Raw genomic sequence first — 12924 nt, 5'->3', positions numbered from 1 at the left:
CTGCTTGGTGATCTTCGATTCTTTTGATTGAACTAGCTTCCATTCCGGCAAGCTTCTCTGTTTAGTCATTTTTGGCCCAGATTGGGCTATAATTTTTTTACCTTTCAGAGCAGACAACGGTTTCATTCCCTTTGAGGAAGCATGCGAAGGCTTTGGATAATACCCATTAGGTTTGGCAATAGTGTGATTTGCACAGATCGCACTTCCTTTAAACACGTCGTTGTTGCGTGTAGCCTCAAAAGTTTGGTCAACATCAGAGTAAAAGGTTCGTATTAGTGGGCTCAGGGACCTGATGGGCTTAACTGGGCTTTTGGACGGAAGCCCTAAAATGGCGTCAGCCTTACTCTCTTTCAACGCATGCCTGCCTTGTTTCCTTTTACGTGCAACTAAAACCCAGGGCCCAAAAGCATTAGACTCAGCCTCAGCATTTGACTCACCTTCAGTTTTTTCCCGCCTTTCTTGGCTCGTCGGAACTTCCACATTAGTCTTTGTTCTAGCAGCGTTAATCGGTGAACGGGTTATGTACAGGCAGCTCTCTGCCTTGTGTCCTACTCGACCACAGGAGAAGCAAAGGGAGCTAATGCCTTCATACTGCACGATCTGATCTATGCCACCAACCTTAACGAGCTTGACTAACGGATCATTAAAATTTACTTGAACACATAAATGCGCAAAACGTCCTCTGGTCTCCAAAGCGGTGTGTGTGTCAATGCGTGAGATTGGTCTAATCGCTTTTCCTATATCCCTAAGGACTGAGAGTTCATAATACTCAATGGGGAGACCTGGCAAGCAAACCCACACAGCCACTAAGGATAGATTGGCCACCTCTGGCCTAAAGTTTGGTTCCCATCCTGTAATGGGACCTCCCACAAACCAAGGACCGCCCTTAAGGACTCTAGCATGATCTTCCTTGAGAGAGAACTTTATAAGGAAAAAACCATAACCTAGATCAATGCAGTCCATCTTACCAGAGGGTTTCCACATGCTAGTCAGCCGTGAGTGTAGGAAATGGAAACCCATAGACTTCCCAAAAGCTTTAACAATCAAGGCTCTAGTCCATGAGGCTCTGATTTTGTTTTTCCTTTACCCAGAGAGTTTAATAGCAACTTCCCCGGGAGGTAGGTTCTCAAACTCATCATCAGATATGGCATCAAAATCCATCTCATGGTTGAAGTTGAAAGCTTGCTCGAAAGCATCGGGCAGCTCTCCAACCAGTGATTCTTTGTACGAAAAACTTACTCCCCAAACTCCAAGACCGTGGGGTTCCTGTGCAGGTTTCACACGATGGTTTTCCTTAACTTTTTTGGTGCTTCTTTGAAGCTCCTCATCTTCCTCTCTAGACCTCACGGGAGCATCGCCTGTCACCATAGTATCTTTGCCAATGATGTTCCATTTTATAACTATAGATATAATTACTATACCATTATTTATTATAACAAACATGGATGAAGGTTTCAAAATTTTTGGGACTGTAATCTATAAAATTAAAAATCCCAGAATTAAAGGCCCATTTATAAATAATAAAAAATGGTGTAACTAGAAAAGATACCTCAAATTTGTGTATACAATATAAATTAGAGTACAATTTACCACCTGAACAAATTTTGATTTTTGATTTGATGCTAGATTGGATGATAAAATGCAGCGCGATTCTTGATATAATAATAAAATAAAGTAAGAATGTAAAGTGGAAATATGTAAAATTGAAGCCATTATTACAATTGATGTTATAGATTTAAGTAATAATTTATTTTGGAACATCTAAACTTTTTACCTTTAATATCATTTGAGTCGTTTTCAAAACATGGTATGTAACTCTCAGTCTGCAAGCATACTACTTTTGTGAAGAATACTTAACAAATGATTAGGTTATTCCGTTATTTTAAAGCTAAATCTCACTTTTGACATTAAAGAAAATAGTTAGTAGCACGCAAAATCATGTTCTCTTTCTCTTCCTTTTTCTTTTTCTTTCTCTTTTTTTGATAAGCCCAAAAAAATGATGTTCATGGAAACTAAAAAATCTCTTCCTTACTTACTACTTTGTTCTCTGTTATGTAGTAGTAGCGTATTTGAAGAACAACCTATAAGCTGACACTTGGAACCAAACAACCTGGCATTGATGCCTTTCCCACGCCAAGAAGCCAAGAAAGTGCCCAAAAGTACTGTATTCCATGAGAGCTCCAGCTCACTCCTTTTTAAATAACAAAAATTTATTATTATTATTATTATTATTATTTTAAATGACACCCACTTTCTTTCATTTTTTTGCTAAATGCCAATATCTCTCACATATATACCGTTTAGATTTACCTATATGATGACAGCTTCTTTGAGGGGAAAAAAAAAGCATATGCCCATATTTCTCTTACACACTTTAAAAATATTTTTATAAAGTCAGGTGTAATTTGTATTTTTGTGAGGTTTGGAAGATATATATATATATATATATATTTTGTTGAGAAGAAGGTTTGGACAATATTGGTTTGCAAATTTCTTACATACTTTACAAAACAAAGTTAACTACAAAATTGAATGTAACTTAAGACTACAACTTTATTCAATAAAATAAACATTACTATATATTTTGAAAATCTAACATTTGCATTGTATGTTTTTTACGCTCTTAATACACATGTCAAATTTTGTGTTAATCGGATATTATTTACTATATGATCTATATAAGTTTATATTTTATACATAATTTCAAACTATAAAAACTTGCAATTTAAATAATTTATTGATGACATATCTATTGATCTTTAATTTTTTTTAGAAATTTTGTAAGCATGAAAGATATAAGAAAAGGATGTAATAAATTTGTCAAAATTCACATCCAATAAAAGATATTAAGGTTATAGTCTAAAGTTACAACTAATTTTGTAATTAAACTTTGTCCTAATTTTTTTTTTGTTATTGACCATTTTGCTTTACAAAGTTTTTATTCAAATTGTGTTGAAGGAGGATTAGAAGATCATCCATGTATATTGTATCACATCATCATTTTAATAAGTTACATGATTATTAAAATGTCTATTTGGCACAAAACTAACTTTTTATGAAAATATGCTAGATTTTAGCATTTTATCACATGTTTATAGCATACAAACTACCAAAAATTCAATCTCAAAAAAAAAAAAAAAAAACTACCAAAAATTATATTTTTTGCTAAATATTATATAGATTAGCTACCAAAATTATTGTTGGATACCAAATAGACTATGCCACCAAAAATACTAACAAATAATATTTTAATTTATTATTTTTTTTAAAGAATTTTAATCTAATAATGTTCACTTTTGAGCGTAGCGGCGCTCGTCGATCGACGATCGCGCTCGTCGATCGACGATCGCGATGGACGAGCACGCTCGTCGATCGACGATCGCGATCGTTCGATCGCGATCGTCGATCGACGAACGCGATCGTCGATCGACGAACGCGATCGTCGTTCGACGAACGCGCTCGTCGATCGCGCTCATCGATCGACGAGAGACGATATAGATCGACGAGAGACGAGCGCGCTCGTCTGTGCTCGTCGATCGCGATCGTCGATCGCGTCGCTCGATCGACGATCGCGATCGTCGATCGCGCCGACGACTCGATCGACGATCGCGATCGTCGATCGCGCCGCTCGTCGGCGCGATCGTCCCTCTCTCTCTCTCTGATCTGGGCTCTCTTTTCTCTCTCGCGCGATTGTCCCTCTCTCTCTCTCTTTTTCCGGATTTCATTTGAAGTGAAAATGAAGACAGAATTCATTTTCCGTGGTCAAGGCTTCAAATTTCGGTCAACCGGAATTCGATTTCCGGAAAATAACGTTTTCCGTCACAGCCAAACACCCCATTTTCCGGAAATTGATTTCCGGAATTCGTTTGAAGTCGAATCAAACACAGCCGAAGGGAAAAAGAATTTGCGCTCCTCATCTTCTTGATAACTTGACCAATAGAGAAAGAAACCAAACTATCTAAAAACATTTTACCCAACTAAACTCCAAAACACTCACGATTCCCAAGATTAACCAGAAAAAAAACAAAAAAAAAAGACCCATCTCCCTCAACCTCATCATCATCGTCATCATAATATTACTTTCTTTTTTTTTTCTCTCTCTCTCTCTCAAGAAAATAAAGAAACAAAACCAATACCTTCACATTTTTCACAGTTACACTCACTCTCAGACTCTAACACTCTAATCAGTACCACCCAAAATGAGCGGTTCGACCCGGCGGAAACCCGGGTCGTCGTCACGGCGTGAGTCACAAGCTCGCCGGAGATCATGGTGTTGCTCATTCAGAGTCCCACCTTCCAGCCCCGAAAACCTCTCACTCTCACTCTCACTCTCTCGCTCTCATTCTCACCCCAAAACTCTCTCATCAAAACCCACGAACTCCTCCGTTCCCAACTCCCCACTGAGCACTAAATCCGGGTTGAGCCTCGTGGGCCGAACTCGGATCGACCCACGTCGGATCTTGTCCCCGGGTCGGGTCTCCCCCATCGACTCCGATCCCACCGTCCATTCCATTATCCAAGAAGAACAAGAAGACCCAGAGGAAATCATCACATCGGTTGATTCCTCTGTACCCGAACCGAAACCCGAAAGCTTTCGGGCCCCACCTGAGATTTCCGACAAGGAAGCTACTGTGTTCGACGTGAGGTTGAACTTGAGAGGGAAAACTGGTGGTGGGTGTTTGGTTTTGGAGCTGAACTCGCAAGTTCTGAGTACGAGTTCTGAAGTGTTCGCTGGTTTAATCAGCGAGTTTAAGAGGAATGGTTCTTCTTCTTCTTCTTCTTCGAAGATGTGTAGGATTGAGGTTCCAGAAGTGGAGAATCTTGGTGTGTTTAGAGAGACCATCGAGCTCATGTTCGAGGACGATATTCCTAAACGTCTCTCGAAGATCGGTGTCTACCGCTCAATCGATATTCTCGAGGTTTGTTTGTGCTTTTTGGTTTTTGTTTTATGTCTTTGTTTTTTGTGTTTTTTTAACTGGGGTTTTGTTCAATTGTTGTTTGTCATAGTAACATCTAAGTGGGTTTTATCTCTAAAATTAATTATTATTATTATTTTTTGGGTGTGTGTGTGTGTGTGATTGAAGTGTTTTTGCTTGGTTTGATGTGATAACTGATAAGTGTATGTGAGGGAGTGAGATTATGTGCACTGTCGCATGCATGAAATAGTATGTATGAAGAGTGTGGGGCTATGAGTTTAATGAATTTGGATATTTGTGTTTTGAATCAGATTGTGTTTGGGTAAAAAATCTAATTATGCACGAGACTTTAGAATCCTATAAATTGTAAGAATTGAAATATCCCTAGACTTTCTAACTTAATACCCATAAATAATATGGTAAGTCTCCTGAATTTTAAATTTGCACTTTAAATTCTTGCAAAATGAACGCAACCTAAAAGGAATGTGGCTTTATGGGGAAATTTGGCCCCTTCCATTTTGAGGAAACAGGACTTATAAGTTTGTTGAATTTAGTGGTTGCCTAAGTTTAGAGTGCAGATGACCAATAGTTTCAATCAAAGACAATACCTCCTAAAAAAAAAGGAACGTTCTTGTTATTTTTGAGCAAAACATAAATGATTTTTTTGGGATTTGATGGATAAAATATGCAATTTGAAAGAAAGAAAAAAAAAAAAAAATCTCCCCTATTCCTTGTCTTAGGTGATAAAGAGAGTGCCGTTGGAGGAGATCCTACTTTGAATCTTATGAATAAAAAGGAAAAAAAAAAAGGGGGGGGGGGGGGGGGGGGGGGGCGCGGTGCTGTTGAGGATTAAAGTTACAATGTAAAGTTAAGAAGATCAATGAAATAAAAAGAAGAAAACACCGTATTCCGTATTATGCACAATGGAACTATACTCCAATATTTTCCTGTTAAAAGACTCCAAAGCTTCTCCCTCCAACTAGCAAGTATTTCAATAATCCACAATGCAACCCAAAAGGAGAAAACACCGAGGCCCGCAACTCCCAAGCAGTCTTCTATGGTGAGTTATTAAACTGTCTAGTCCATCAATTCTATGCTAGGTTGCACATACCTTACCAATCATGATCTTCCCCCACTTTTCAGATTTTCCACTATCAGAATCCACTAAAGCTGCTGACCATACAAAGAAAGCAATGCTCCATGGTGCTTCAACGCCCTATATACTTTCCCAGGGACGTTACACCTGTAAACCCTTGCAAAGCATTATAACGAGAACTTCAATAAAATTTTCTAACCTCCAATATGACCTTCCACCTAAGGGATAATTAGAGTGCACAAACTCGAACAAAGAATCCATCAGCTCTAACTCCCAATCTTGGAATGCTCTAAAGAAACTAAGGTTTCATTGTTTGCTCTCTTCTCTTGAAATACATGGACATGAAGCTATAGAAGCATCCTTATCCTCACACATTATTGATTATGTTTGTTACAATGAGATCAATACTCCTTTCTCTTTACTTCTTTTGGTTGGATGGTTGGGTAGGGGGTTTAGATAGGTTCAAAGGAAATCTACCCACAGGGGGTGTATCAGTGGTAGGTAGGATTGGCATAGGTATTAGGTCTAAATATTAACATTAAAAATTAGTAAATGTGTACATATGGAAGTTGGCCCTCTAATGGGATTCGAGGTTTCTTTCCCTGGAAATTGCTGTCTATGCACATCTTGGTCATTCATTTTCTCTACTTGTGTCAGTAGTATGATGCCCTGCATGATTACTGTGTTCACCTCATCGTAGAGCATGGAGGTACCAATTGCTTTTTCTTAATTGCATATCTAATTTTTTTTTTTTTTAATTTATTTAAAAGATAGTAACAATTTTGCAATTGAGAATTAGATTTTATCAATTTAATGGATCTGTTCTAAGAGATATATGAAATTAATTGGAGAGAGAGAAAGAGGACTGGAATTCTTTGAATTGAAACCATGGTGTTAACTAAGAAAGCTTCTGGGAATTGTGAACTATGGAATCTGTAATAATAGTTGTGTGCCTCTTTAACAACGTCTTCTCTTATTATTACTAGGTATCAGCAGGTATAATGTTCACCAAGGGAGTTTTGTCCTGTTTAAAGTACCTTGAGGCTGTTCCTTGGACTGAGGAAGAAGAGGAGAAACTGAGGATCCTGTTTTCAAGATTTAAGTTTGATGATGTAACAACTAGAGATATTTTGGCCAGACTGTACTCTCGTAACTCAGTAGATTCCCAACAACATTTAGCTAGACAGATTGTTTGGTCTATCACCAGTTGCACTGATACTAATGCTAGGAATGAGCTAAAGCATCTAGTAAAGGGTCTCCTGTGCAGAAGTTCAGTCTATGAGAAGGACCATGCTGACGTTAATAAGGAAGATCTATACAGTGTTTGCCAGTCCTGTCTGAGTTCGATTGTCTGCTTGTTTGAGGAGGCTTCTGACACTATTCCCAGTGAGAAATTGGCCAAGAAGGAAAAGGGTAGGCCCTTGATTGAACGAATCTCAAGAGAAGTTGATAACATCAACTGGTTGCTAGAAATCCTCCTTGATAGGCAAATGGCTGAGGAGTTTGTGGATATGTGGGCAGATCAGGGTGAACTGATTAAGATGCATGAGAATGTGTCTCCAATGGTCAGGTACGAGCTTAGTAGGGTTTCGGCACTTCTATTCATTGCAATGGGGACCAGAAAACTGCATTGCCGGTCAGAATCAAGATCAGGGCTTCTCCTGGCATGGTTTGGCCCAATGCTATTGGACTTTGGTTGGCTGCAGAGATGCAGAAAAGGGCTTGACATGAAGGCATTGGAGGAAGCTATGGGTCAGACACTCCTTACTCTTCCTTTGAAGCAGCAGTATATGCTATTTATGGAATGGTTTCGGTGTTTCTCCAAGCATGGCACTGAATGCCCTAATCTAAGCAAAGCCTTCCAGATTTGGTGGCGCCGCTCATTCCTAAGAGGCTCTGAAACTTACGCAATTGAAACCAGGTAACTGGTAAGCCTCTTTTCATTTACCACTTGTGTGTAGTATTTTAGAAGTTTAGGAGAAGAGATTCTGGAAAACATCTGGGAGTCAATAATGTAGATCAATTGTGTAGAATTGTTGTAACAGCTGTAAGTGCATAAAATGGCATATCACAATTCTATTAGATTATCCATCCTTGTGTCTCCAGGAGTTTTTAATTTTGCTATTTTAAATACTGGACTTTATTAGCCATGACATTCTACATGCTCTATCTTGTTGGAAAATTCTTAGATACTCTCGGAGTACGGAAAAATAGTGCTCCTTTTTCTTACATTCATGGTGGACTTTACCATAAATTTAATGGTTGGACCCTACCATGAATGTGAGAGGAGAAAGTACCATTTTCCGTACTTTGGAAGTACTTAGGAATTACTCATGTTCATATCACATAAATAAACCACCAACGGAGAACCTGTCTTTGGTACTTGTTACTTTGAATCCTCTCTTAAATGTTGTTTTCACTTTTTAATTGTTTTTGTTCAAAACTTTTCTCTTTGTTTAAGTTGTTATATTTGTGAGTTTTTATAGATATTGATGGAGTGTTTAGATTGTCATGGTTTATAAAAGACAAAATCTAGTCTTTTTTTTGGAAACAGACCTCCGCGGCCTAAAGAAGAAAAAAACTACATTTATAATTGGTTGACACCCCCATGTAGAAGGCTTTTTGAACCTTGATGTGTTCTTTACTTCTTTTCATCACTACAGATTTCCCCAAGGTCACGGGGAGTTGTGTTATGCCTAGTTGTCAACAATGCGACATGGCTGATTCAATAGAAATCTGAGGGGGCGGCCTATTGAATGAAGACATAAGAGCAATCGCCAATTCGCAACAAGTTTAAACTTTAAAATTTTGCTTCAGGAAAAAGTAACTTTCTTTTTAACTAATATGCCCTTTATATCTCTCATACCAAAAAGAAAAAAAAAAATTAAAAAATCCTATATATTACTTTATTTTCTTATACATTGAATTAAAATATTTGTCATAAATTTTTTTTTTTTTTGAGAGATGTGACATAAAGTTTGGTTTAAAAAAAATAGTTTTACAAAATGTTAAAGGGAGATATCAAACTTGTTGAATATTGTAACATTTTGCAAACATATTTGAATGGTAGAATTGAAGAGTCAACCCTGGATTTTTTTTTTTTTGGTATTTATTTATTTATAATTATTTTTATAATAATTCTTGACTACATTGTTCTTCAATAATTTGGCTAAAAAAAATGTTTTGAGAGCTGAATGTTAATGCCTTAACCAGTACAAAATGCATGCTAAGCTGCTAAAGAGCTCTAAAACTCAGCCTGAACCTGAAGCATTAGCACAGAAGAATTGGCTTGGGTGTGCTTTTATGCACTAGACCTATTGAGATGTGAACACGTGGCAAGTGATCTTAGGTATAGTGTTCTTATGCATTGGATTTATTGAAATATAAATACGTGTCAAACACTTGTCACGTCCATATGTATGCACTAGACTCCATCCTTGTCTTAGTACAACAGGGAAATGATTGAAAAATCTTAAAGGTTCAAAAAAATTTATCCGTACAATAGGTTAGCGGGCTTTTAGAATGTAATTAGGGGTTACATGATCTTCTTAGGGTCTTAACTTTTAACATGGAAAAGGAAAATAATATTAAAAATGATTTTTCTCGTCAACAAACAAAAAATATACAACAAACTACAAGGACCAGCGTGTGGTCACCTCCTGATGCTTCTATTTTTAAAGTAAATGTTGATGGGGCTGTCTTCGTGGAACAACGAAAGTCTGGGTTAGGAGTGGTAATATGCAATTGTGAAGGTTTGTTCATGGGAGCTTTGTCAATGAAGCTAAATCAGCATCTAGGATCCTTGGAAGCCGAAGCAAAAGCTTATGAATTGGGCATTATGTTTGCTAAAGATATGGGATTTCATGAGATTGTTCTTGAGGGGGATTCTGTTATGGTTTCAAATGCTATTGCTGACATTTCTCCTCCTCCATCTTCGATTGCATTAGTTGTATATGGAATTAGTTCTTTGTTAAGTACTTTTCGTAGATTTTCTATTTCACATGTTGGTAGGAAAGGTAATCAGGTAATCCACTTGTTAGCAAAACATGCTCAGGGTGTTGAGCAATATGTTGCTTGGATTGAGCAGAGCCCTTGTTTCTTAGAACATGCTCTCTCAACTAATGTATTTGTTTCTAGTTCATGTTAATGGAATTTCAGTTTTCTATCCCAAAAAAAAAACTAAAAGATATATTCTGAAAATGAGAGACCATAAGAGAAATAGCTTGAACGATAGTCCTAATTCCCCAAGGAATAATGGAATCTGAAAGGCATAAATAGCCTGGCAACTAATGAGTGAGAGTCTCCTTCCAAAACAATTGAGCCAAAACCTTTATCAATTGACATGCAAACCGTCCATCGCATTGCTTCAACCTCCGCTTGCTTGGAAAGGAAGGGTGGTTTTCACTCTTTTGGAGCAAGCAAAAACCAACTCCCCTCTCTAATTTTCGGTCACAATAGAACAGTAGTAATTGAGTGATTCAAACCCACAACAACGTCTACATTAATTTTAATCACGCCCCTACTTGGTGATTTTAACCAAACACATATAAGTAACTTTTCTTGATTCTGGAAATCATCAATAAGGTTTATTGATGTGTGTGTGTGTGTGTGTTTTTTTTTTTTTTTAATATTCTTTGTTCTTGTTTTACAATAAACATGGCCATCTTTATTATTTATCTATTATTTTAATAATTTAATTTTTGTCACCAAAATTGCATCTAAACAAGTCTTAGTCCTAAAATTTTGAAGTTAGCTATGGATCCTTAACAAATTAGTTAAGAGTTAGCCACATGTATTTTTTTTTCGCTCCATTCTATTTTATCTTATGTCATATTCTAGTTACTTCTTAAATTTTCATGTTATTTTTTTATTACTTTTAGTAATGTGATTTTTGGTATTCCTCTTCTTTTTTCCATTCACTGAACTTGGATTAACTTACTACTTTTGATTGGTGCATTAGGTGTTCTTCTCTAAACATAACCAAACTAACTCAAGTAACTCTCTCTCATCTTTTCATCAATAAAGGCTATCCCTATCTTCAAGCTAATTTCCTTATTTCGAATCCTATTTTTATTTATATTTCCATTCATCCATCTTAACATTCTCATTTTAGCTACACTTGTTTTATGAATATTTTGCTTTTAAACCACTCAATATTCGTTATTATAGAGAATAGCTGGTAGTATAGCAATCTAATAAAATTTTCCCTTTAACTTAATAGGAATTCTATGATCGCACAAATACTCGTGATGCACTTCTTCACTTCATCTAACTTACTCTTATCCTATGATTCACATCTTCTTCAATCCTCCATCTTTATGAATTATTGATACAAGATATCAAAGTTTATCGCTCTTTAGTATCTCTTAACTATCAAGTCTTACAACCACTTCATTTTTGTTTCTACTTTTACTAAATTTACATTTCTTGTACTCTGTTTTAGTCCTACATAATTGAAAGCTTTTAGATTCTAGAGTGTCTCGCCAAATTTCTAACTTGACACTAACTCCACTTCTAGTTTAATCCATTAAAACTATATAATTTGCAAAAAGCATACACCTACGAACATCCCTCTTTGATCGATTTCGAGAGCTCATCCATCACTAGTGCAAAGTGATATGGACTAAATGCTAATCCTTGAAGCAAGCCTTTAGTGATAGGAAAATCACTTGTGATTCCTCCACTTACTCTCAAACTAGTTACAATTGTGTTGTATTTATCCTTATTCAATTTAATATACTTAAACGAAATTCATTTATTTCTCAAACCCACCTCATAATCTCTCTAGGGACCCAATCATATGAAAATCTTTACAGACCCCTCTATGTTTTTCCATTAGATGTCTAAGTAAGAAAATATCTTACATAGTTGGCTGTCTTGGCATAAATCAAATTTAGTCTCTAATATCATTGTAACATGTCTTAATGTTCAATCACTCTTTCCGAAGTTTCATAGTGTGACTAATAAGTTTAATTCCACAATAATTATATAGTTTTAAATATTCCCCTTGTTCTTGTAAATAGGTATTAAAGTACTTCTCCTCCACTCACTAAGCATTTTGTTATCACCAAAGATCTTATCAAAAGGTTTGTCAACTAGCATATTCCCACATCACTTAAGCACTTCCAGACTTCAATAGAGATTTTATCTGCTTATATGGCTTATGTTTCCTATTTTCATCTTCCTTAATACATCATTTATCTCGGTCATCCTAATTCTTCAAACAAGTACGGTTTCTATCCTCCATTGGGTTACCTAAATCGCTCCAATCTTTCATATTGTTTGCATTAAAAAGTTTATCAAAATAAAATTTCCATCTCTCTTTGATTTGCTCTCTTTTATAAACATTGTTTGATCTTCATCTTTAAGCACTGATCACCATTTAAGTCTCTTGTTTTCATTCCCTTGTCTCAGCAAGTTTTTTTTTTTTTTTGATAATCTGCATCAAGTTTTTATTGCCAAAACAAAACACACACACACACACAAAATAATTTATAAAAAATAAAAATAAATAAAAAAACCCCAGAGGACTACACAGGAGAGCCTACGACAAGGGCTTGCTCCAAGCAGAATACATCATAAACTTGTCTTAATCTCTTAGCAAGTTTATAAATATGCTTATATCCCTCCTTCATCCCCAACTTATTATATAAGTTATCATGACCCTTACATTTAGCCTCTTGGACAACCTGTTTTGCCTTCCTCTCCAACACGTTATAAATTTCATTAGCACCATTATCTCTACGTTTAGGTTGGCATATTTAGTGCTCTCTCTCTCTCATTTAATTGCTTCTTGAACCTCTGTATTCAACCACCAAGTCTCCTTAGGTTGTTTTTTTTTTTTTTTTGAGAAAAGAAAAAAGGGGACTCACGTATGCAATTATTATCCCACACCCCAAGGTATAGTTGGGT

General features: G+C 36.3%; 2 protein-coding genes across 2 annotated transcripts; both read left to right on the top strand.

Annotated features, from left to right (window-relative positions):
• The first annotated feature begins 3987 nt into the window (after positions 1-3987).
• Positions 3988-8128, top strand: LOC115995175 (BTB/POZ domain-containing protein At2g13690). The gene is made up of 2 exons (XM_031119634.1): positions 3988-4919; positions 6999-8128. Exons 1-2 carry the CDS (start codon positions 4200-4202, stop codon positions 7935-7937), a joined length of 1659 nt encoding a protein of 552 aa, XP_030975494.1. The 5' UTR covers positions 3988-4199; the 3' UTR covers positions 7938-8128.
• Positions 8129-9772: 1644 nt separating this feature from the next.
• On the top strand, positions 9773-10159 carry LOC115950076. The gene has a single exon (XM_031067325.1). It carries the CDS (start codon positions 9773-9775, stop codon positions 10157-10159), a length of 387 nt encoding a protein of 128 aa, XP_030923185.1.
• Positions 10160-12924: the final 2765 nt, after the last annotated feature.

Source organism: Quercus lobata, chromosome 6 (assembly GCF_001633185.2).
Source record: "Quercus lobata isolate SW786 chromosome 6, ValleyOak3.0 Primary Assembly, whole genome shotgun sequence".
NCBI lineage: Eukaryota > Viridiplantae > Streptophyta > Magnoliopsida > Fagales > Fagaceae > Quercus > Quercus lobata.
This window is presented reverse-complemented; position numbering and strand designations above follow the sequence as displayed.